Here is a 27039-nt window from a genome sequence, read left to right as displayed (position 1 = left end):
TAATTAAATTAGTTACCTTTCTAATCAGACCAAAGTAAATAAAGAGCAGCACACTAGAAAATGATAATATGATGTCTAATGTAAATACTGGTCAGTAAAGCAGGTAATAATTGCTGATGACCTAATATCTAAGGAAGAGATAGGAAAAAAAGTAGAATTTAAAAGGTTACAAAAAAAGGTTGTTTGAAAATTTAGGAACAAATACCCTAAATACTGTCATAGTCCTGTGCATAGCATAGTAAAATGCAGTTAATATATCTAAAATTGGCACTGAATTTTCATTATGAAATCAAATTATATTTTGCATTCTGGATACTCAGAACACACGAGGGATGTATTATATTTTGGAATGGGTACATTCAAAATGGCCAGAAGTTAACAAAGTTTTGAAATATTGAAATCATAGGTGTCACTTTTGTGTGTCTCCTGCCAAAATGTTAGGTAAACAGGATATCTGTATATTTAGTATTATTTTTTTGTATTCTTCTCTAAACAAAATGGGCATCAATGATTTTAGCTTTAGTATTATAGAACCAGAGTTCTGATAAGCATTTTTACTTTGAAAGCAAGCAAGCATAAAACAAAAGATTTAAAAAAAAAAAAAACAACCATGTGCTCAAAAATTAATTCAGCTTGTAGCCATGGTTATTTACTAACTGGAGGAATATATTCAACAAGGGAATTTTGGGTGTCACTGAGCTGCTATACCATTGTATCAGAAAATAAAACAGACTATAAAGCCTGTGTAATTACCACACTATGGTACTGGCAGATTTGTATACAAATAGACCAGTAGAACAATAGAAGACCCAAAAATAGACCCATGTATATGCAAGTTTAATATATGATAAAGGTGGTGTTTCGTAAGTGGGGCATAGTACTGGGACAAGTGGTTAGCCATTTGGAAAAAGATAATATTGCATCCATACTTCACATCATACACAAGAATAAACTCCAAATGGAATAGGGGGTCTAAGTATTAAAATATTAAACCATAATAGTGATTTACTCTCAGTTTTTCTAACTATGAATCAAAATGTGGAGGCAGTAAAAGAGAAGATTGATAAATTTGACTATACTTTTTATAATTTTTCTCTTTTATATAGACTAAGATTCAAAAACAATTGCCAGACTCAGAAAATATTTGCTGCATACATCATAGACAAAGGGCATATATGTATATATATGTAATATATAAAGAATTCTTTAAAAATAGCAGAAATCAGGATAAAAACATGAACAGTTTACACATGCACTCCCTACCTCCAAATAAAAGTTACAAAAAGTCTCTTCAGTATATGACAGTATGTTCAAATGTTATTATTTTGACCATGGGTTAATAGCAACTAGATGTGTATATTAACGCATTATGATCATTGCCTCTGCACTCATATATGGCTGCTAAAATGACACTATAGTTACGTCACATGGTCTCTAGTAGCTCAGTAAAGGAAGGAATGCTCTAATCTGGGTTGTCAGGGAAGACTTTAGGGTGAAAGTGATATTTGCATTGCAATAAGTTGTGGAAAACCTTGAATAGGTGGAAAATGAGAGGTAGATGTTTTAAGAAGTTGGAATCCAGGCATGAGCATATTATGGCAGTAGTGAAGCATAAGCCATGCTTAAATGCTGAATGAAATAATTGATTGAGTTGAAGATCCAATAGGGGAGCACTGGGAGACCATTTCTGTATCAAAATGGAGATATGTATTTAAAAGATACATAGGGGAGTACAGTTGTAACAATAAAATGTTAAGTTTTATAAAATGACCTTAAGTGTAAAATTCTGTTACCTTTTCTATTTATAACTGGCTATTGAAATTTTCTTTTAGTGAAGTTAATATTGCCAATTAATATTTGAAAATAATTTATAGGAGAATTTAGTTGAGAGCAAGCACCACAAGCTTGCCCGGAGTTTAAGAAGTGGACCTTCTGACCACGATCTCAAACCCAATGCAGCCACAAGAGATCAGCTAAATGTAAGAGAATTTAGAAAAATGTTAATATTAAAAATAGTGGGTATTTTGGCTGCTACAGATGTGATACTACTTCACGTAAAAGTGATTCAGATGAATAGTTCTTCCAGGTTAACGAACCCTAAGTAATTCCAATAATTTTACATTTCTGTGGTTTTATTATTGTTTGGGGGTTTTAGTAAATATTTTTGCCCTTGAGACAGCTACAGATACTTTCTTGATAAAGAGTATATAGAAACCAGCTTTAAGGCATGTTACCTGGTATGTACATAAGCACTGTTGTGTGCTTTGATTTGATGAGAGAAGAGTTAATCTGTTTTTTTTTCCTCTTGTGTTTTGTGGGTGTTCATAACTTTGGTTTGTTTTGCTCTTGGAAGATTTAAGTTAGCTCTGTAGTTATATACTTATATATGGATTGTGCCTTTCTCATCTTTTTTTTCTTCCTTACCACTTAACAATGTCCTTTTTGGGTTGCTAAGTACAACAGATTTTAAGTCTTGTTTGGCTGCCTGTAAATCCTCCTGCTTATGTAATAATTCTATTATATAAGTAGTTCTTTTCCTTCTTTTTTGTAGATTATTGTGAGTTATCCACCAACCAAGCAACTTACATATGAAGAACAAGATCTTGTTTGGAAGTTTAGATACTACCTTACGAATCAGGAGAAAGTAAGTTTCTTGAATATTTTCTCTTGTTGGTAATAAGGTAAAATTGACATGGAAATATAGAGTTACTCTAAAGTTAAAAAAAGTTGCAGAGTAATATATATAATACTCCATACTCCATTAAAAAATTATGAAAGTATATACACAACAGTTAGCTGTGTTTACCTTTTGAGGAAGAGTGAAGTAGGAGACTTGAGTTTTTACTTTACACACATCTCTATTGCTTTTTTAAAAAAAAAATTAAAAAGAAAAAAAAACAGGGTTGCTTTTAGCATTAAAGCCATATAACTGTGAAGACAGTTTCTCATATTTTGCCATGAAAATGGAAGTCAGCATTTCTGTGTGTGTGTTTATTAGTCTTAAAATCAGTAAGAAAAAGACCAACAAATCCAGTAGAAAATGGGCAAGGACTATGAACAGAGAGTTCACTGAAAAGGAAATACTAGTTACTCAGAGATGTGATAAGATGTTCAACCTCAATTATTAAGAAGTGCTAACTAAAATTTTACTGACTCCTTGTCATTTATCAAATTGGCAAAAGTCCTACAGTTTGATAACATTCTCTGTGGTTAGGCTGTGTGGAAGTAGCTTCTCTTATTCATGGTTGGGGAGCTTGTAAATTTATAAGAGCAAAGTGATTGAATATGCTTACTTTGAAAATTTAGTTTGCTACTTAGTGATGTAGTTATTCTTTAGACATGAAGCTCAGTTTACTTTGATGCTTGGTTTTTATAGTGGTTACAGCTGGAATCAGTAACTTACAAAGCTATACATATACAAGTGAATGAAATGCACCCCTGGCTGTTCTTAGTATGTCATCATAATCATTTATTTAGCCATCATTTATGCAAAGATTTCTGTTGAAAACTTGTTAGCAAATTTCCATACTTCTTGATGCGAATTAGAGTTTTTCAAATTACTTGGAAGAGGATGCATTTATATATTTTAACAAGTATTTTTAAAATCCCATTGAAACACTTCAATTGGAAGATTTTTAAACAGACAGTTCTTTCCAACTTTCTTTTTTTCCAATATATAGATTTGTAATTTATGATTGATACACTTAGATCGTTTTCAGCAAGCATTTCCAAACATCCTTTTGAAAAATGCTCCCATTCATTTTTAAAATGTTCTTTTTATCTTAAAGGGGCCAGTTGAGTATGTGGTATAAGATCAATTCACATTAGTAAAAGAAATATCACCTCTTCCATTGTCTTGTTGTTTGCTTGCACTTGCATTATTAGCATTATCTTCCCTCTGTGATTTCTCTCTAGGGATCTTTTTAGCCCCTGTCCATTTAGTGAGAGTTATTTAAATAAAAGCGGTTATTACCTCTTCCGGTTTGCAAATGCTGCCGGAATGCAAAACACCAGAAATGGATTGGCTTTTATAAAGGTGGTTTATTTGGTTACACAATTACAGTCTTAAGGCCATAAAGCGTCCAAGGTAGCGCATCAGCCATAGGGTGCCTTCACAGAAGAATGGCCTGTGGCATCCAGAAAACCTCTGTTAGCTGGAAAGGCATGTGGTTGGCGTCTGCTCCGGAGTTATGGTTTCAAAATGGCTTTTTCCCAGGATGTTCCTCTCTAGGTTGCAGCTCCTCAAAAATGTCACTCTTAGTTGTTCTTGGGGCGTTGGTCCTCTCTTATCTTCTCTGGAGCAAAAGTCTGCTTTCAAAGGCCATCTCTAAAATGTCTCTGTAAGCTGCAGCTCCTCTCTCAGCTCCTGTGTGTTCCTCAAGGTGTCCCTCTTGGCTGTTGCAAGCTCACTCATGTCTGAGCTCATATAGTGCTCTAGTAAACTAATCAAGGCCCACGCTGAATGGGCAGGGCCACATCTCCATGGAAATTATCTATTCAGAGTCACCACCTACAGTGGGGTGGGTCGCATCTCCATGCTAACACTCAAAGAATTACAATCTAATCAACACTAATATGTCTGCCCACACAGGATTGCATCCAAGATAATGGTGTTTTGGAGGACATAATACATTCAAACTGGCACAGTATCCTTAATTTAGTTGGACACTTGTTAGCTACAATGTATTATAGTATGCTGAAAACAAACACATTGTCAACCACTCTGTTTTGTGAAACCCCCTCATGAGATATTACTTTATATATAGATTCATGACCTGCTGACATGCAGTTCAAGGCAGAGTGATGAATGTAATTATAAAGTTTAGTTAATAATTACTTTTTTAAAGATGAATAAGTAAGTGTTACTAGAAGATCACATTTTATTGCAGCAGCCAGCGGATTGTTTTGCTTGACATACAACCTACTTGGCATACCATTGGTCTAGTGGATAGTTTGTGTAGGAAAGTATTGATAGTAAAGCTGGTGCAGATTGTAAAATGCCATGAATGCTTTACTAAAGTAGGTAGACTTTATACTTTAGGTATCGGATACTTTTCAAGGTTTTAAGCAAAAGAATGGCAACTTGGCAGGAATATTCAAAAACTATTAATTTGGCAATAATGTCTCAAGGATGAGTGGACAGATTCAGAAGCAAGTAAGTTATCGTTTAGATGTCAATTAATATAGTCCTAATAGGAGATAATATGGCTACTAATAGTAAGATAGATAATTTCAAATCAAGTGATAGATATAATGAAATGGGGGAGAAGTGAAGGAGAGGATTCACATTTTGGGGGCAGCATTGTAGGAAGCATGGTCTAGTGGACATAGCATGGGTTTTGATGTCAGAGAGACTTGGATTCAATTACTGGCACTACCACTTATACTTAATAGGTAGGGGTCAGACAAGTTATTCCATATTTGGAACTTGGTTTCTTCATTTGTCTAATGGAGACAACCCCCCTTTTATAGGTGAGAGTGGTGAATGACCTCGCAGAGTGCCTGGTGCATAGTAGAGGCAGACTACATGTTGGTTTCTTTGTGTTTCCATTCCTCTAACCCCTTTGAATCTGGGCAGCGAGGAAACTGTTTGTATTATGAAAAGAAGTACAGAATTCAGGAGGAGATCTATCTAGAGGGAGAATATGGGAAATTTAATTTGAAATATGGAAATTGAGTTGATGGAGTGACACACAGTTTGGCAGGCAGGATAGAGGCTAGGTCAAGATTATTCATTTGCTTCCCACAGTGAAACTAGGGAATGGGTAAAGTTTCTGGAGAGAGAATTGTGTTGAAGTAGTCAGCTCTAGACTTGACTTGAAGACCTCGTAAGGCTTAACTTCAGCTTAGCTTAATTTAAACTGTTAAGTTTCAGTTCCCTCATATTGAATATAAGTTGATTAAATGATAGTGGACTTGATAAATCTCTTCAGTTCTTAAAATAGTCTGTAAATTCTTTGATCAGAGGGCCGAGGACTAACTCTTAAAGTAGACTCAAAATAACCAGCATTTATTGAACAACTACTGTATGCCACAACAACCCCACAAGGTTTGTATTATTGTCACTCTTTTACAGATGAGGAAACATGAATTTTAAAGAAATTTAAACCTGTGCAGAATCATAAAGCATAAATACTGCCTTTTGATAGGTTCACATTTATGAGTTAGAAGACAAGGGTCAGTGAAGACATAGAAAAAAGGATTGTAGAGAAAATATTTGCAGAATCATGTACCTGCCAAAGCAGGAATCCTGAAATGCATTGGGGCCAGAGCAGGGTCATCAGGAAAATGAATCATCCTTCAGGAAGCTCTTACAATTATGTAAGGATGGATGGATGGATGGATTAGGATGGATGGATGGATGGATTAGGATGGATGGATGGATGGATGAATGAATGAATGAATAAGGATGCTTTAGAATCACATAATGAGATTTTTCTTTTACTGAACCAATCTTATTTCTTTTAGTTTCTAAATTTTAAAATAAAAATCCAGTTACAGCTCATTTTAACTCTTAAGTTTTCTTTATCTTTTCTTGATGCCTTGGAAAATTCTTTGTAGATAAATCATATTTATTCCCTTTAAATCCAAAATAAAGATGAGAGAGGAATTTTAACTTTAACTGAATGAGAGGAAATATTCATCAGTGGAAATCAATGTGTTTTATAAAAAAGATTGAGTTAGTATCATGATACTAGCTAAATAAAGAATAACTTTGGTCACAGAAATTGCAATTTGAATGCAGCACAGTGTCATCTAAAATATATAGCAAGATATTAAATTAAATCTGTTAGAATGTATAGGTTCAAGTAGCATAGAATAGATTTACACAGCAGAACTCTCTTAGATAGAAAGGCGTGCAAGAAAAATTGTTTAAACAACTGTTCACTTCCCACTGAAAGTCACTTTCAGATATGTGCAAAAGAAGTAAAATGCTCAAGTGATATGAAGTGCATGACAAGTTTCATTTAAACCAGTTGATTTCAAGTTTTGGAAAGGTGGGTGATGAAACTTCAATTCTTAGAACATATTACAGAATTCATATGATCACTAGAGTAGAGAGAATGATGTTTTTTAATGTTCAGGAAGCACTCTTGGGTGAGCCAAATATATACTGGCCTTGAAGTGACTGGAGAAGGTATTATTCACACAGCCACATTTGTACACTTGCAATAATTTAAAATGAGTTTTGTGGAAAACAAATATTCCTGTTTCCTTACCTCCTAAATTTATTTATACAAAGAAACTCTTTCAGTGTCAGGTGCTCAGAAACTGTGATTTAGGTTATTTGGCATTTGGGCCCTAAGGCTGAAAAGATTTCCTAGAGAAAAGGTAGTGCTCAGAAAAGAAACTGGTGGAAATTGGTTTTTATAAAGTAGAACTTTTTATTTTTTTAATTCAATTTGGCTTTTTCACCTATTTTTTTTCCCCCAAATTATCTATCTTAAGGGTTTTGGATGAAAACCCTATATTCTGGGCTTAATGTCACACCTAAAAAATTCACAATAATCACTTTGTTCACCCCAGTCAGTTACTTTTATGAAGTATTTTTCAATTTGTGAACCCTACCAGGTAGGTAGTATGCCAGTTTGAATGTATTATGTCCCCACAAACGCCATTATCTTTGTAATTTTGTGTGGGCAGACCTATCAGTGTTAATTAAATTGTAATTCTTTGAGTGTTTCCATGGAGATGCGTCCCACCCAACTGTGGGTGTTGACTCTGACTGGATAATTTCCATGGAAATGTTGGCCCGCCCATTCAGGGTGTGTCTGAATTAAATTACTGGAGCACTATATAAGATCAGACAGAAGGAACAAGCTACTACAGCCAAAGGGACACTTTGAAGAATGCACTGGACCTGAGAGAGGAGCTTCAGCTTACAGAGACATTTTGGAGATGGCCTTTGAAAGCAGACTTTTGCTCCAGAGTAGCTAAGGGAGGAAGAGCGACTGAGAGTGACATTTTTGAGGAACTGCAGCCTAGAGAGGAACGTCCTGGGAGAAAGCCATTTTGAAACCAGAACTCTGGAGCAGATGCCAGCCACGTGCCTTCCCAGCTAACAGAGGTTTGCTGGACACCATTGGCCATCCTCCAGTGAAGGTACCCGATTGCTGAATGTGTTACCTTGGACACTTTATGGCCTTAAGACTGTAACTGTGTAACCAAATAACCCCCTTTTTATAAAAGCCAATCCTTTTCTGGTGTTTTGCATTCTGGCAGCATTAGCAAACTAGGACAGGTTGAGACTCATTTTTGTGGAGCCCAAAATATGTGAATATTGTATTTACTCAATGCTTACCATTTAACATGGAAAGTGACCTTTCTTCTTATAAAATGTATTAATTAAAAATAACCATTATATTAATTCCATGCCTTCGATTATACTTGGGGGATATAAAAAGCAATAGGAAGAATCACCTCTAGTGAAGGTAATAGTGATTCACTGAATGTTCTTAGGATGCTGCTTCTGAAGTAGCTACTGTGACAGTGACATCAAGATAACAGTCATATTTGTTTCCTGACAAGAAGTTGGTGGTGAACCATAGCAGAAGTAAATTTAGTTCAGCAAGCATTTGTTATCAAGCATTTGTAGAGAAAATATTTGGCCTTTGAACATACAAGGCTCTGGGGCTCTGAGGTATGAGATACCAGTCCTCATATAAATTAAAATCATTTTAGGGAAAGGGTATTTACACAAGATTAAAATGGGGGAATATAGGATAGTGATTGATTAAGGGTCACTGTCTTAGTAAACATATAGGTAATGAATGTATTGAAATGTGGAAGAAGACAAGATCAGTGTGCTATGAGGGTGGTTTCACAGAAGGAAGACTGGCCTTAAAGTTTGAGCAGTCTTTGATTTTTTTTTTTTTTTTTTTATTTGGAGATTATTTTTCATGGGGAAGAAAGGAGTGAGTAAAGGCAGACTGTTAGGTTCAGGGAACATGGTTATAAAATAGAAAGAATGAGGTCAGATTGTGGTGGGACTTGAATTTTATGCTTGGAAGTTGGATTTCACTAGCAACAGGAAACCTCTAAAGTCAGTGTGTTCGCAAGTGATGTTTTAAGGAAGACAAACCAGGGTAGATTATAGCAGAGCTGAGAAACAGTAAAGTGATGTAATTAGGAGGCTCATGAACCCATCTGGAGATCAAGTAAAGTCTGAACTGGAACAGTATGACTGGGTAAGAGAAGGAAAGGAGAATGTATAAGTGAGTTGACTAGGAGACAGCTCCCAGGAGTTAGGCCTGAATTCCTGAAAAAGCAAATATGGCAGTTGGAAGGAGCAAGGTGGGAAGATATTTTCATTTTTGAATGTTTTAAATAAAGTAGAAATTTCCAATAATGGAGTTGGATAGGAGTTGAAACTGGAAATATACATGATAAATATTTTCAGCACTGAAGCGATGGTGATCATGATTTTAGGAATAAGAGATAGCAGTGGGGTTAATATAGGATGGGGGAGGTTAACAGAATATTTGCTGCTTCACTATAAAACATGGTAATAAGCACAGTGAGGTTAAAAATTGACCCTAGGCTCAACATCAGAAATAGAATAACAACATCAGAGATACGATAAAAATAATTAGCACTTTTCAATATACACAAGGTACCATTCTAAACAATTTTAGATGAATTGCCTTACTTAATCTTGACTACAACCCTGTGAAATAAGCCTATTAAAAGTTAAACAATATGCTTAAAGTGACTCAGCTAATAATTCATGGAGCTAGGAATTAGGATTTGATCCCAAACATCCTGGCTCTAAAGCCTGTACTCTCCCTATCCTGCAAGATAAAATTGCATTTGGATCCTATGACTTCACATGGATGAATAAAGTACCTTTAAAGGATCTATGGTTAATTATCCTCATAATTTTTCTGTCTTTAAATTCTTAAACTTTGTCTTTCTTGGTCCTATCTTGTTTCCTTTCTTTTACATTGTACTACCTCCTTGTTTACATTTGTAACATTTAGCATTATTCATTTGTGAAATTCTTTGTACAATGCCTTGAGTTCCGTGGCAGCACCACAGTTTATAAATCTCACTAATAAATCTATAAATCAGAGAATCTGATAATTAGTTTTTTTCAGTTACTGTACTGAGTATATTGGCATGCTGCAAGATTTGCTTGTAATAAGTACATACCAACACATTTCTATTAGGGCTGCTGATGTGCTGTTAAATGGAAAAGCTTTCACTGTACTTATTTAAGAAGTATAGCTTTGCTTCCAAATTCAATCTAGAAATACATTTTAGAAGTAAAAAAAATGCATAGAATGAGTTAGTAGGGCAATCTATTCTTATAAGCACTGTACTAAATAGTGTGGGGGACTGGTTAGCTATCCTTGGGGAATGCAGACTCTCTTGTTGGAATGACAAGAATGTCCACAAAGGCATTTGACAGAAAAGCATCATTTAAATGATGGTAGTACAAGTTGAGCCCACAGCTACTGAAGGAAGAGGTGAAAGTTGCCGAAAAATTTCTGAAAAAGTTGTGATTTTGAGAAGCTAGACTTAAGAAGATGACACCAGTGTGTGGGTGAAGAGCATAGAAGGCTTGTTGACAGGAGAGAGAAAGTCATGTATGAAATTGGTTAACTACCCTGAGGGGTAGAGGAGTAGTGGGACTTAGCTTAATGAAATAGAGGTTTGGAGTGTAGTGAGAGGTATCAATGGAAAGTTCTGAAGAACAAGCCATGGTTTTGTTGTTATGTTTGTTTATTTTTTTGTTTTTTTTTTTTATTTTTGAAAAAGCTAGATTGACCCTATCATCTAATTGGAAACCACACTTTAACGTTTTATGGAGGTCATCTTCATATACTGAAAGGTCTTTCCATGTGGTGGGAGGTTAAATGTACTCTCTCCAGAGAGTGAAACTGACCGATGGGAAGAAGTGGCATGCAAATATTTTTGTCTTTTGGTTTGTTATAGTTAAAAAAAACAAAGAAAAAATGGTTTAGTTGTCTGTAAATATAATGGCCACTTTGCAAATTAGTCACTGGAATTACTTAAGTAGTAAATATAGGGTCTCTTTTTGTCGGATATATAGGCTAAATTTCTGCTGACAGTGGGTGTTGAAGGTGGTAAGATCACTTCCAACTGAAATTTCAAGACTCTGGTGAAAAGTTTAGAAGAGAAACTGGTATTTTAGCACTGAGCTAGAAGACTGTGTCAAACTCCAGATGTGTTACATGAGAATCAGGCTGAGGGTAAATATAGGAAACATTGCTAGGAAATAATTGGCAGGAATTGTGGATGGACAGATGAGATATGTGTTGGGAGTAACTGCTTCAGGAGGCCTGGACTTAGCTAATCAGGGGATGGCAGTGCGTTAATGAGAAGGAGGCACCATCTGATGGAAGAAGCCTGGGGGTTGAGAGTCAGATGACCTGAGGATTCTGGGTCTAGCACATCTAGCATTTAACCTCACTGAGGTTATATGCAATTTGAGTATTGGACTAGATAATCACCATAGTGCCTCTTTTCATAATTTTGTGAAATCAAGAATAAACTAGGGGGAGGGCATGAAGTACAGTTTTGTGTCACTTACTAATGAAAGGATCTCCATTGGGAAGAACAGGAGTGTAAAATTTTAAGGTTATTTTTGTCAAGCTATTCACACAAATGAATTCATAGAAGGAACAAAAGAAGAAGGAAGAGTCCTGGGTTCAGCCAGGAATATGTTGCCAGTAAGGAGACTTGGCTACAGGGGTTGCTCTTTCTGCAAAACAGGTGTGGACCTTTCTTATAAGAGCATTTATTACATATGCAACTTAATAAGAGCATTTATTACAGTTAAGTAATTGCCAAAGCAGTTACTTAAGTGACAGTCTTGTGAAAATTTCAGTATGCTGCCTATGTAAGGAAGTGTGGCTTCAGAAAGATGCTGCAGACTCAGCCAGTTGAACTGTAGAATATTTGCTCCTCTTTCTATTTGTCCATTTTTATGTTTGTTTCTGTGAGGTTTTGTTTGATTGCCTGTCTTTTTAAACAGTTACTTCTCTGTGTAATATAGACATGCATATTCGATTTTTAGTCTAAGCCCTCATTTGCAAGTATCTAGGAAAGCCAGTGATCATATGGGAGGTAATGGTGAGTGGCTTGTGACTGGGGATTTCTACCCTTGCTTGGCTTTTGATTCTTTCACTGGTTGTAGTATTGTGTATCTCACTGTTGATAGTGACATTTATCTTTGGTGTATCTCAGAGTTCAAGAGCCATGCCTCGATATTTTCATGTCGTGAGTCCTGCAATATTAAAAAAGAAAAAAGGAAAACCAAATTTTAAAATTGAATAGTGCTCTGCATCTGCTGTAGTCCAGAAAATGTAGAGTTACAGAAATATGCTTTGTTTCCTGTCTTGCAGTTTCTCTGTGGTCAAATATGTAACTTCATTTAGAGTTCATACAAGGAAACTGTCTTTTACGTATCTGTTACTGCAGTCAGGTCCAAGTGGAACTCTGCCTAGTCACCCTTGACCTCTCATACCACAGTCAGTAGGCTACTTCTAATTTTTAAAATCCTTTCTGATTTCAGGCTTTGACAAAATTCTTGAAATGTGTTAATTGGGATCTACCTCAGGAGGCCAAACAAGCATTGGAGCTTTTGGGAAAATGGAAGCCAATGGATGTAGAAGATTCCTTGGAGCTGTTATCCTCCCATTACACCAATCAAACAGTGAGGCGTTATGCTGTTGCCCGATTGCGACAGGCAGATGATGAGGTACATTATTCATTACTTCTCTGGAACCCGATCATCAGACTGTATGTGTGTGTGTGTGTGTGTGTGTGTGTGTGTGTATGTGAGAGAGAGAGAGAGAGAGAGAGAGAGAGAGAGAGAGAGGGATTTTTAGAAGGGAGGAGGATATAGTAGGTATGTTTTCAGAAGTAAAATTAAAATATTCTTCCAAGGACTCCTCTGTGAAATGAAAATTTACTTACTGATCTCTTACATGGTAGGACAGTGTTTCCCAAGACATTTGCCTGGCAGCAGAGCTTGTATTGCTCTGTTTGGGGAGAAAAAGGAATTCTAATGATAAAAGAAGTGTTTAATGCAGCATCAGCTAGGGAGTAATTCAGATCCTCTCTATCAGTCAATATATAAGCCATATTTAATTGTAGCCTTGAAAAGCCCTTGGGGCCTTTAAAACATAGAGATGTATGGTCCTTCTAAACTTTCAGCTGTTGACAATTATGTGTGTATGTAGATTATCCAAACGTGGTTTGGAATCCTCTGGAAAGCAAAGACTGCACACTTCATCCTGGCTTTTTATTTACACGTAGGGCCACCAGGGAATCAGGAGCACTTCTGTGTTGAAACAAAGCATTGCTGGATTTTTTATTTTAGTAATTCCTAATGAGGTAGACTAAGCCAGTGATTTTTACAATTCTTTTTTTTTAAGGGTGAATGTGTTCTCAAAAATGCATAATCCAGTAGGGCTTATAGGAGACAATTTATGGGATATGGGATAGCTGTAATTTATATGAATACCTTATTCTTCTCAAGCCTGGGATGTATGTGTATACATACACACACATATAAATGCTGATCCCACAGAGCAACTATTGTCAAAGACCTTTTTAAAAAATAGATCATTTTTGAATTGTAATGGTATGTGAGTTTCCAGAAGCTGAATGAAGTATTAAAGTTGATATTTATGTATATGTATTTAATTATGATAAATAATATGATGAACGCTCACACATTTCATCTATCTTCAGGAGTTGCCAATCATAGCCTGTCTTGTTTCATCTATAATATCCCTACCCCCACTAGATTATTGTGAAGCAAATCTCAAATATCATACAATTTTATCTGAATAGGATTTTTTTCACTCTCCTTTCAAGAAGTGATTCTTAACATTGCGATATAGCATATTACCTGTTCTTTTCCCTTTGTCTTGACTATATCACAATATTAATTAGAATTCTGTTTATTTTAAAGTTAATTAAAAATTTCATATAAGTTGTTAAATTCTCTATCCATGTTTCATTTGAGTCATTAAAGAGTCTAGATAAACGCTTCTGGGCAGTAGTCATCTTTGGATGTGAGCCCAGAATTTAACATAGAAAAATGGGAAATCATTATTTTTGGTTATCTGGCCTCAATTTCTTCACAAGCTAGGGGCTAAGTATTTGATTCTCTGTGGATTTATTAGTGTTCATGCGTTTTTTACTCCTGGACTATTTCATACATTTTGTTATGAGATAGAGGATACTAATAATTTGCATTCTGGACTTCAGAATATGGTCCAATTTTGGATTGGTGGTGTTCTGGTTTGCTAAAGCTTTTCTGAAGAAAGGCTGATGGCATCTGGGGTTCCTCTGTCACATGGGAAGGCACATGGCCACAGTCTGTTGGGCCTCTCCCAGGGTTAGCTTCTGGTTCCATTGTTTTCTCCAAAATGTCTCTGGGTTTCTGACTCAGCCTCTCACTCTCAGCTCCTGTGTGTCCTTGCTTGTTTCTCCCAGGGCGTTTCTCTCGTAAGCGTCTGGGGGTCCTCTCTTAGCTTCTCCGGGCATACTCTGGGTTTTCTTTCTTAGGGGCAAACTCTGGATTTTATCTCTTAGCTTCTCCCCTGGTTCTGGTTTCAATGACTGTCTCCAGAATGTCTCTGGGAGTTTTTTCTTTCGGTGTCTCAGCTCTCTTCAAAATGTTGCCTTTTCGCCCAGTGTTCTTATTTACTTTAGTTTCTCTTTTCCACTTTAATTATTATTCTGGTTATTTTTGTATGTGTGGTAATGAGGATGTTGGGGATTGATTTTAGTGATGAATGTACAACTATGTAATGGTACTGTGATCAATCGAATGTACGATTTGTTTTGTATGACTGGTATGTGAATATATCTCAATAAAATGAATATTAAAAAAAATGTTGCCTTTTATCCTCTCATAGAGGATGCCAGTAAACTAATTAAGACCCACCTTGAATGGGCAGGGTCACATCTCCTTGGAAATAATCTAATCAAAAGGTCCTATCCACAGTAAGTCTGCACCCACAAGACTGGATTAAAAGAACATAGTCATTTATGGGGTACATAACAAATTCAAACCAGCACAAGTGGTTATTGAGGTTTGGAGATACAGCATAACTAGTACAATGACCTTAATTCAGTAAAGAGTTGTATATACTGAGCTGAAGAAAAAGTCTTTTAATTTTGATACTACTGGTTCTTCACATATAGTTTCTAATAAGTGTGTTAATAAAGTAAGATCTGATTTTTGTCTGTTCTCTGCCTCTGTGTACCTATATGTTTGGGGGAATATGATGTATTCTGGCCTCAATTTCTTAACCAAAAAATGTTGATGATAATAACTGCTACAACACTTAATGCTTATGAAGAAAAAAATTATGTGGGTAAAGTTTTGAAATAGAACTATACACATATAAGGAGATTGTTCATTTTTATTCTGTAAAATTTCATGTTGTCTTTCATTCCTAACTGGTTCAAAATGCTTCCTTACTGTTGCTTTCTCTGTGAAGTACAGTATTTGTGGTTTTATAAACTTCAAATCTTTTTTTGGTATCAGCATGGATAAGCAAATCATTTAATTATAGCATTAAAAGATACATCAGTGGTCACTTTGTTTAAATAATCCACATACTGGAAAACTTGAATGAAAGATATCTTGTTTTGTGTTTGGAGGGTCCAGTTTCTTGAATGTGCCACATTCTCTTCAGTAGCCGTGTCTTTGCTGTTGTTACTCCATGGGCCTGGAGGCATTTTCCTCCTGTTTATCTTTCAAGCTGTGGCTCAGATGTCACCACACCTAGGAAACTTCTCTGAACCACCCCAGGATATAATAAGCATTGTTGTTTGTTTCTTTCTTACTCCCATAGCATTTGGTATATTCCTTTGATGTAACAGTCATCATATTATTTTCTGATTTGCTTTCCTTTTTAATTGTGAAAGATATAATATAATATAGAAAGTAATATTCCTTTGAGAACTGCACTCCCACCATTTCTTCACAGAAGGTAGCAATTGTTAATATTTTCTTAACTATCCTTCCATATGTTCTCTGTGCAAATTACAGGCATATATATGCATATAAATTTCTATAACTCACTTTTCCCCCTATGGTCATTCATTTTTAAATTAATTTTCAAAACAGTTTTGTTCACTCACCATACAATCCATCTAAAATGAAAATCGGTGGCTCTCAATATAATCACAGAGCTGTGTTTTCGTCACCACAATATCACTCACTTTTAAAAAATTAACATAAATTGAACATCCTGTATATACTCTTTAAAAAAAGGACATTTCCCATTATGAGCACATGAATGCGGTGTCCATAAAGTCTGGAAATATGCAAATGAATATCTGTAATATCTGTAAAAAATATGATTTGTGTTTCTAGACTTTATGGACACTTGTAGATTACCTCATTTGTTAAAAACAGCAAAATAATATTTTACTGCAAGGTTATCTTATAATTTTTTTTAAACAATCTCCTTTTGGTAAGTAACTAAGTTATTTGCAGTATTTTGCTATATTTTACTAGACAGACTTATGTATGTATGTTGGTGGGTATGTTTATATATATTCATATTCTTGAATAAATAACCTTCATTGGAATTGTTGGGCCAAAAGGAATATGCTTTTTATATTTTGCTGTTAATTCTCTAAAAGTCCTCTATTTTCATGCTTTATCATACAATAGGTTTGTAATAAGTTTAAATATATGATTGAACAAATTCCTTCCCTCTTCTTTTACGCAATTTTCTCTGCCTTGTTTGCACATTTATTCTTTCCCTGATTTTTAGAATAGTTTTGTCATTTTCTTATAACTCCACAGAATGCTAAGTTGGAATTTCATGTATTATATTAAGAAAAAAATTGACACCTTTTTGATATTAAGTTTTCCCTTCCAGGGACATATGATTTTTTTATTCATTCAAATCTCAATTTTATAAAAATCTTAGACATTTTTAAAATTTAATTTATTCCCTGACCAGACATTTTATATTATTGTTACTATCATGAACTACTGTGCTCCATTTGTTCTCTTATTTCCATTTGGTAGTTGAAGGTTAGCTATGTTTTTGTTTTAATATTTATGTTTTATCTAATTGCTTTAGCGATTTTTTTATTAGTTCTAATAGATGGTAGGTGAGGTCTTGTGTTTTTTAGGTATAGCATCATGCCATCTGGAAAATAATATTATATCTTGTTTTTAAGAGATTTATACTTACTTTTTCTTTAACTGCATTAGAACCTGCAAAATGGTATGTAATAGCAGTGATTGCAGCCATCTTTTCTTTGTTGGTTATTATACTGGGAATTTTTTTAATATTCCACTCTTTGATGTGTGTTTCCTACTGATTTCAGTCAAATGCTCATATATGTTTAGGAAGTCCCCTTCAATGCACCTGTGTGTTTAAATCAAAATGACTTCTGTATATTTTCAAAAAGTCGTTTGGCACCTATTCAAATCATATGGTCTCTTACCTTTAATTTGTTAATCTATTAAAGTATGCTGACAGGTATCCTAATGCTATATACCATCTATACTGTAAAACATAAATCTTAAATCTTTTAACACCTTTCTGGACTCAAGTTGCTTATATTCTATTTAGGAATTTTAAAAGCCATATTTAAGGAGGAAGAGTATTTTTACAGGTGGACATGAGTTTGGAGAAAGCAGTGTGAGTGAAGTCAAGGAGATTGAAAAGTATAGGAAGAATAGAAAGCATTTCTTTCTGACAGGAATATGCATTACAGGAGAACAGGAGGCAAGAAGAGAACCCATGTCTTTAAATGCCTACGTGAAAAGTTTCTTTTAATTCAAGAAGAAATAGAAAGTCAGTGAGTGATCTTGACTTGGGACTTGGCATTTGCACTCTGAAGCAATAGAATTAACTTTTTCTTGGGAAAAAGGGTGATTACTATCTAGATAAGATTTCATAGCTCTTGGGAAATTTTTATTGAATTGCCTGAGATGGAAACTTGCTATTTTTCTTTCCTTCATTTTACTCACATGCTTATGTCCTTCATTCTTGGAAGAATTTTATATTTTTCGAGATGTGCCTATATAATGTGAAAACACAGACTTCACTTACTATTGAAGTTAATTCATTTTCATACAAATGAAGAAAAGTGTAGTTTGAATATATAATACTAAATGACCAGTAAATCAGATGGTGATGAGTGACTTAAAATGAGGAAAGTTGTTTTCTGAATTTCCCCTTCCTGGGGAATTTAAAGCCTTTTTTTATTTCATGTGATATGTCTTACAGTAATTGGGAAAACACAACAGGTGATGCATTCAGCAGCATTTCCAAAGCATACCGAGGTAATGAAGCTAGCAGTGAATCAGTTTTCTGTTATATAGTACTTTTTTCCTTAGGAAAAAAACATGGAATCATATGTATAGTTATTGAATACCACAAATCTCAAAAAACAGTGATAGAAGATGAGATGTTTTGAAGATCTGTTTCATTTTTGCTCTAATTTAAAAATGATTTTTAGAAATGAAACATCGTAGAGGTGATTTGATATGGACTTGATTTCCCTGGCCACATTGATATATTTTTATCAGAATGAATAAGCTAATATATCAGTTAATGTTTTTAATTAATTTTTTAATGAAAAGTTATTTAGTGGTGAACTCATGGGTATTACTCATTGTCAATATTTGTCTAATAATAAAAAATGTGACTATGTCAGTATAAGGAATGAATTATGAAAAAAATTCTGGTATTAAGTGAAGGAAAATAGGTTATTGAGAAAGCCTCTGTCCTCATGGAGTTTATGATATAGTAGAAAAGACTGCAAAAAAGCAAGTAATTACGAGTGCTATATTTGTTACAAATAGAAAAGGATAGGGTGGGTCGTAATATTTTTACAGGGGATTTAACCTGTTTTTGGGGGTTAAAGAGACTGAACTCGAATTGGTGGTCTCACAATTATCTCAATGTGAGTTATTAAGGGGCTAAGTGAATGGCATTGGAATTGAAAGATGATAGATACATTTTTAAAATTTTGAGTTTTGTACATTTCTTCAATTTGTAATTATTTTTAAAAGTAAAATGGTTTCTCCAGAGAACCTAAGATGGTGGCTAGGTGAGACAGGGCAAAAAACACCTCCATGAAAAATACTAGATAAAAACCAGGAAGTGACCCAGAACACGGCTGCCAGCGATGCACCAGCTGGACAAGGTCTGCTAAATCCACAGGGAATGTGCATTTGGTGAAACCAGGAGCCTGCATTCTGAAACGAGTGAGTGAGTCGGCTGAAAGTCCCGCGGCCTCGCTGCAGTGTGGGGAAATGATGGGCTGGCGTTTGGAGACGGACTAGTTCTTTAAAAAAAAAAAAAAGCCTGGGAGCAGCTGCAGATACAACGGGGAGAGCCGCACAGTGAAGCCCAGAGGGAGCAGGCTGGGCTAATGCCTCGGTGTCTGGCTTGGAGGATACTCTGTCCCACACCGGCTGCTGAGACAAGAGGAGCAGAGGGGAGCCGGAAGGAGAAAAAAACTGCATTCCTTGCAGCCATCTCCCCAGTGGGTGGGGGACGCTCCTGCCCGGGGCCAGACCCACAGCCCAGAGCCACGCCAAGAAACCCAGTGTGATGGGGAATCTTTCCCACAGCACTACACACAAGCCACAATATCGGCCGTGGACGGTGGCCTTTAATACACCCACGGCTGATTGTCCCAGAGTTGGAGAGGGCGGAGCTGTGCAAAAAGAGGGAAGTTAATGCTTCCCATTCTACCATTATTGAAGTGGGCTGGAGCGCCCCTGCACGACCCAGCGACCCAGGGCTTCCCTGGTGGGCTGGCGCACACTAGTGACGTGGCGTGGCCCTCCCTCAGCAGAGGTCCTGGAAGAGCACAGCTGGGAAGGGGGATCTGCTCAGAAATCCCAGGGAACCTATGCCAATACCAAGGACTTGTGGGTCCGTGGCAGAGAACAGCCTTAAATCTCTGGGAACACCTGGGAGGTTTGATTATTAAAGCTGCCCTGCCTGCCTAACCACCCAGACACACCCAAACTTGGTCCACCAGTTGGACCCCACAAGAATCAGACCCCCACACACCACAAAGACAAAGTGGGGGAGAACTGACTTGAGGGGAATAGGTGACTCATGGACACCATCTGCTTGTTAGAGAAAAGTAAAACGGTTAGAATTTTCTTAATAGAACTTGTAAGAACCAAGAACTTCATTTCCATCCTAAACATTAAACTTAATGGGTCTTTTTATGTTAATGGAAAAGTCAGAAAAGCAGAAACTACTTTGTTGACATCTTTTTAGTCTTAATTTCCCCATTGATTATCAATAGAAGTGTGGAGGATTTAGGCTGAGGAATTTTTCTTCAAACCCTTTTGGTAGCTGACAGGAAAAGTTAAGCGTTTCCCTTATTCAAGTGTGTTAAAATGAAAATATCTGTTTTATAGGATCTCCCATTTAAGAAGCAACTCAAATTCTCTCAAACCTGAGCTTAGGGAAAAAATAAGAAAACAGGATTTTAAAAAACCCTAACCAAAAAGGTTATGAGATGGAAATTCTTTGAAAAGTTGAAAATTATATGTAATCTTAAATATAAAACACATTTATTTGCTCTATTGGTATAAAATAGGCCCTTTATTTCTGTTTTACATGAACAATATGGATACTTTTTTTTGGCTTTGCTTTTTAGATACTATTGCAAACAAGTCCATTTACTGACCATTTATTCTGTGCCAGACACTATTCTGGGGCCTAATATTAACTGATTTAATCTTCATGACTCCTGTCTTAGTGGGTGTTATTACAACCATTATTACTATATACACCCATTATTCTTACTTATTATACCTTTATTATTAAACACATTTTACACATGAGGTGCTGTGAGGCACTGTGAGTTTAAGTATCCTGGTAACCTACGAAAGGACACACAACTGGCAAGTGGTAGATAAACGCAAAATCTTAGGTTGACATTTAGGAATAAATTATGTCTATAATCACACAGCATTTGTTTTTCTAATATTTGCTCATTTTTTGTTTGTTTTCCAGGATTTATTGATGTACTTATTGCAGCTGGTCCAGGCCCTCAAATATGAAAATTTTGATGACATAAAGGATGGATTAGAACCCACCAAGAAGGATAGTCAGGGTTCAGTGTCAGAGTGTGTGTCAAATTCTGGAATAAATTCTGCAGAAAGTGATAGGTATGAATTTCCACCATATTTCGGTTCTGTTAGTTTTTCCCTTGTTCAGATTATCTTTTCTCCATTTTCCCCAGATGTACCAAACATCAGTACTACCAGTTTTGAAGTATTACAAGAGAATATGGCATGTGTACTTAGAGATCATAAATTAACTGTTAGATAGTTGTGTTTACAGACTATAGTGTCAGAATGCCTGAATTAAAATTCTGACTGTGACTTACTAGCTGTGTAAACCTGTGTAAGCTACACATTGTCTTTGTGGAGCCAGTTTCTCATCTTAAAATGGGGATAGTGGTTGTCACTGATCTTTAAGAGTTATTTGAAGATTAAATGAGTAAATACACATAAAGCACTCAGAATAAGTATTTGACATGTAGTAACTGCTCATTTAAGATTAGCTACTAATTTTATTGCATATTAAAATAAAATGAAAGATAGGACATGTTAATGGAGTGAAATATTTTAATGAAAAGTTGTGTTTTTATTGGCTGCTTTTTACCTCTTTCACAGTTATACTAAAAAAAAAAAAAAAATTATTTGAATTAAAAACTTGCTACTAACAATAACAATTGGGAAGCAGTTCCAACTCTGTATCAGACAGTGCCAGATGGTCCACATTTTGTCAGTTTATAACATTCCAATTTAGAGGGGAGGGACCTAGAAACATTACCTAATTTGCCCAAAGTGTTACATCTTGCAAATGGTAGAGCTGACTCAAAAGCCCATTCTGTTTCCACTTTGCCGTTTTGATTTTCATAAACCGTAAAATTTGGGAAGAGGAATGGTTGGGTGAGCAGTCTGACTCAGTAATAGAAAATGGTTTTGGGGTGATTGTAAGTTTTGTTAATGACAGAACCAGTTCTAGAATTCTGATCTCCTGAATCAGTCCAGTCATTTTGATTATTACAGGAGGTCAAGATAATTCTGAATTTTTCTTTATGATTGTGTTCATGCTATTGTTGATCTTTTGTGTTTCATTTGGAGAAGAGCAAAGAGACCAGGTTTTCTCCCACTGAATGTTGGAGGTCTTTAAATCTAGTCATGCTTATTTACTTTCTCATTTATGCCACCTAGAACATTTTATTAATAAAAGTCTACTTTGGATTTTATTACAGGATGAAAACTATGACCCAGTATTTCCCGAATTATTGTCTATTGGTCACAAATTCTGCATTTTTTTTTTTTTTTTTAGGAGTTTAAAAAAAGGGGAGGGTGGTCCTTGGCCAGACATGTTTGGGAACTGCTGGTTTGAAAGTTATAAATGGGCTTTTTTCTTCTTATTCTTTTTAAATCCGCAGTACTTAGCAAAACCTTTAAAATGCAAACCTATAACATAATCTCCAAGAGGATATTCTTTGACCATGGAGCCCTTTTTTTCCAGAGCATAATATGATTCTTGTGTTACACAGCTCATACTTAGGTAGTGATGCTTTAACCAGGCACAATGATTAAGCCATTTTACCTTCGCTCAGGCGAATTCATGAATTCTGGGAATGGGATGTCAAGATGTGTCTTAAATGCTGAGCTTTTAGGAAATGCTTTCTTTAGAGCTCATCCCTTGAACCTTATGGTTTGGCAGCTTTACAGTAAGTCTTCTCTCTTATAGACAAATTTTTTTATTACTTTTGCAGCTCCCAAATTATATCCAGCCCTCTTCCTTCAGTGTCTTCCCCTCCTCCTGCATCGAAAACAAAAGAAGTTTCAGATGGTGAAAACCTGGAGGTAAGTACAAAGATTTTGTAGCTTCTTCAAGGAGAGATCTAACCAGATAAACACTTTATGTTGTTTGTCAAACATTGATTTTGATTAATATATTAAATGTAACAACTGTATTGAATAACTTTTTTATGATGCATGTGTATGCCTTTCACCTCAGCATAAAGTGCCAGATAATCCTCAATTCAAGGCATTTATTGGTGCTTTGGGCATATAAATGGATTCATATGCAATGTGAAAATAAATGAGTCTTAAATATTTTATTAAGGAAACTCAGAATATTTATTGTTAGTGTTTATGAATATTACTATAATTGTCAGTATTTGTGATTACACTGTAGACATATTTGACTTTGATACTAGTGATAATACACTAAGCAGCTGTTTTTAACTCATACAGAAAAATCAAGTTTTATCCTTTCAGATATGTAGATCTATTCTTGAGGTAAAGCAGGCCAAAAAGACTAGTGCCACTATGAAAAACATTAAGGTACATTTGGAAGTGCATTGCAAAATTTATCTTGTGTATATTGTTCAGTTTTTCTCAAGCCTTCTAATTTGAGAAGCCTTGATTGTCATATTTCTGTCCTGTCACATCCCTGATTGAAAACAAATAATGCATGATTTTATTTTAGAAAGTTCTGTTAACTTTTAATGTCTATATATTGCTTTTAGTCAAAGTTTAGGAGTTAATCTTAATGACTGACTGAGAATTTTGTTTCAGCTGCTGGTAGCTAAAGCATGAATGCCTACTTCTTGATATAATAGAAAATATTTAATTAAAATTTTGTTTTTAAATCACAGGATTATAGAACCTTTAGGTGAACTCTTTAAGGAACCACTCAGCTCTATTCTAATTATTTTGTCCTTTCAAAGCTAAGGTCTATTGATTCAATCAGTTATTCAGTCACACATTTTTTGAGCTCTTATTATGTACCAGGAACTGTTCTAGGTGCTGGGGATGATAAGCAGTAAACAAAAGAGTCAAAATCTCATTGTAGTGTTGGGGTAGGTGAGAGTCAGTAATATTTGTATATAGGAGAAGAGTTAGTGACATCTGTTTTCCATTGAGAAAAATAAATCAGAGAAGGATGATAGGGAGTGTTGGGGTGGGATTAATGGTTTACAGTTTTAAAAAAATTGGTCAGGGAAGGCCTCCCTGAAAAAGTAGCATCTGTGTAAAGACAGAGCAGCTGAGGAAACTACCATGTGGCTCTCTGGGGAAAGAGCATTCCAGTGAAGGGAACAGCAAGTCCAGAGGCCTTAACACAAGAGCTTTCCTGTGTGTTTGTGGAACATTAAAGGCCATTGTGCCTGGCTGGAGAGAGTGAGCAAGAGCAAGTATGCAGAGGTTGCGTCAGAGAGAAGGGGAAATCAGTCATGTAAGGCTTTATAGGTCATTAAATGCATGACTTTACTTGGAAACTATTGAAATAACGAGACTTATTAGAAATGGTGTGCGTGATTGGACTTGAATGTAATTTTACATACTACCTATCCACTGAGAAAACTTTGAAGCTAAAAGTGAAAGTAGTTTTTATATATTTCTGATATTTCTCTTGTGATTGTGAGCCTGTTTGTTGTTACTCAGTGATTAAGCCATTTTACCTCCACTCAGTTGGATTAGAGCTAGAGCTGTATAGTTATTTCCTTAAAGGTTTCAGGTAATTCAAGTTATACCAGCAAATAGTGCAACCCATTTTGAATGATGTCTCCTTCCTACCCCTCTCACCCCCAATAGAGTAATAATATTGTACAAGCAGTCTTCACTTTTAAAATATCCCTAAACAATTATGTTTCTGGCCAATCAAGTGAACTTTCCCCTTCTTATCCCTACTTGAGATACCAACATTCTTTTCTCTTCACTGATCACCAGCAGTGGCTTGTTACCTTCCCAGTTCCTTTCTTTGTTTTCTCTTGGAGTCTTAGGAGTCCTCTATGCAGGTTAGGCCAAATGTTACAAGAGAACTTAGAAACTTGTTTCCATTGTTTTCTGTTTTGTTTTGACTTTTTTTTTAAAAAATGAATTCCATACATTCTTAAAAAGGAGGTGTATTGTCCAGTTATTGGGTATACCATTGCACATATGTCATTAGAGCAAGCTTATTAATTGTGTTGCTGAAATCTTCTGTATTCTTTTCTGATATTTTTTTCTGCTTGATCTTAAAGAAGTAGGCTAAAATTGTTCCATATCCTGGTGGAATTCTCAGTTTCCCCTTGTATTTATGTTGGTGTTTGCTATAAATATTTCAAAGCTGTTTTTTATTAGGAGCATAGAAGTAAATGGAATCTTTTATCACTGTGTAGTAATGCTCTTTATATATCTAATAATCTTTCTTTTTCCTGCCTTAATATCTGTTTTGTCTGATATTAATAGAACAGTTTTGATTAGTATTCACTGGTATATGTTTTCAGTCTTTCCCTTTCAGTATTTCTATGGCTTTGTTGTAGGCTTGTCTCTTGAAAACATCATATGGTTAGATTCTGGTTTTTAAATCTAGTCCGTCTTGTAACTGAGTTTTTTTTACCACATATATTTTTCTTGTGATTAAAGCTATGTTTGGATTATTTCACCATCTTATTCTTTTTAAATGTTTTTCTTTTCTCTCTCTCCTTTTTGCCTGTCTTTGGCTGGACAAAACCCTTATCCTTGTTTGGAGGTTTTATGGCCTGTCTTGATTATTTTGCTGGTTATTCTAGACATTTTGATATATGTCCTTAACTTTAAGTCTAGCATAATTAGTATTACCCTCCTCCAAAATAGTATGTCACTGTTTCTTCACCTGCATGTAATTTTTATCAATGATTTAGTTCTATATTCTTTTTAAACCCCAAATTAGATACTATTATTGTTTTATGCAGTTAGTAAATGTTTAGAGATGTCTATCTGTATCAGTACTCACCATTTCTTCTTTTTTTTTTTTTTACATACCACGCAGTCATACAAAACAAATCGTACATTCGATTGTTCACAGTACCATTACATAGTTGTACATTCATCACCTAAATCAATCCCTGACACCTTCATTAGCACACACACAAAAATAACAAGAATAATAATTAAAATGAAAAAGAACAATTAAAGTAAAAAAGAACACTGGGTACCTTTGTCTGTTTGTTTGTTTCCTTCCCCTATTTTTCTACTCATCCATCCATAAACTAGACAAAGTGGAGTGTGGTCCTTATGGCTTTCCCAATCCCATTGTCAACCCACATAAGCTACATTTTTATACAATTGTCTTCGAGATTCATGGGTTCTGGGTTGTAGTTTGATAGTTTCAGGTATCCACCACCAGCTACCCCAATTCTTTAGAACCTAAAAAGGGTTGTCTAAAGTGTGCATAAGAGTGCCCACCAGAGTGACCTCTTGGCTCCTTTTGGAATCTCTCTGCCACTGAAGCTTATTTCATTTCCTTTCACATCCCCCTTTTGGTCAAGAAGATGTTCTCCGTCCCACGATTCCAGGTCTACATTCCTCCCCGGGAGTCATATTCCACGTTGCCAGGGAGATTCACTCCCCTGGGTGTCTGATCCCACGTAACGGGGAGGGCAGTGATTTCACCTTTCAGGTTGGCTTAGCTAGAGAGAGAGGGCCACATCTGAGCAACAAAGAGACATTCGGGAGGAGGCTCTTAGGCACAAATATAGGGAGGCCTAGCCTCTCCTTTACAGCAACCATCTTCCCAAGGGTAAAACCTATGGTAGAGGGCTCAGCCCATCAAACCACCAGTCCCCTATGTCTGTGGTCATGTTAGCAACCATCGAGGTGGGGTAGGCCAATACCCCTGCATTCTCCACCAGCTCCTCAAGGGGGTTCTGCATATTTTTTCCTTGTTTTTTTATTTTAAACTTTTTTTTTTTCTAAATCAACTTTCATTATGTTGTTTTCTTTGTATCTAAAGCACAGTGTATTCTTCTGATTGTTATAAAATTTTAAAGTATTCCTCATCTAAATTGAGTTTAAAGATTTGCAGTACCTGTATCCTCTCTTTCACAAATCTTTTTTTAAAATTTGATTCTTCCCTGTTAATGCCCTGTAACTATTTTTTAATGAAAAGAGCATAATGCCAAATGAAATACATATGTTTTCTATTTAAATATATGAATTACCGTATAAAAACAGGATTGTCCCCTTTAAAATGTAATTCCATTGCCATATAA

General features: G+C 35.6%; 1 protein-coding gene across 3 annotated transcripts in view; it reads left to right on the top strand.

Moving 5' to 3' along the window:
* PIK3C3 (phosphatidylinositol 3-kinase catalytic subunit type 3) overlaps positions 1-27039 on the top strand; it is a 200428-nt gene that overhangs the window by 81405 nt on the left and 91984 nt on the right. For all 3 annotated transcript variants that reach the window (XM_037805813.1, XM_037805812.1, XM_037805814.1), the window contains exons 8-12: positions 1875-1979; positions 2552-2644; positions 12542-12727; positions 21009-21163; positions 22795-22885. In XM_037805813.1, coding sequence (XP_037661741.1) covers positions 1875-1979; positions 2552-2644; positions 12542-12727; positions 21009-21163; positions 22795-22885 — 630 coding nt within the window. The remainder of the gene's footprint in view (positions 1-1874; positions 1980-2551; positions 2645-12541; positions 12728-21008; positions 21164-22794; positions 22886-27039) is intronic.

The sequence above is a fragment of the Choloepus didactylus genome, chromosome 16, assembly GCF_015220235.1.
Source record: "Choloepus didactylus isolate mChoDid1 chromosome 16, mChoDid1.pri, whole genome shotgun sequence".
Classification (NCBI taxonomy): domain Eukaryota; kingdom Metazoa; phylum Chordata; class Mammalia; order Pilosa; family Megalonychidae; genus Choloepus; species Choloepus didactylus.
This window is presented reverse-complemented; position numbering and strand designations above follow the sequence as displayed.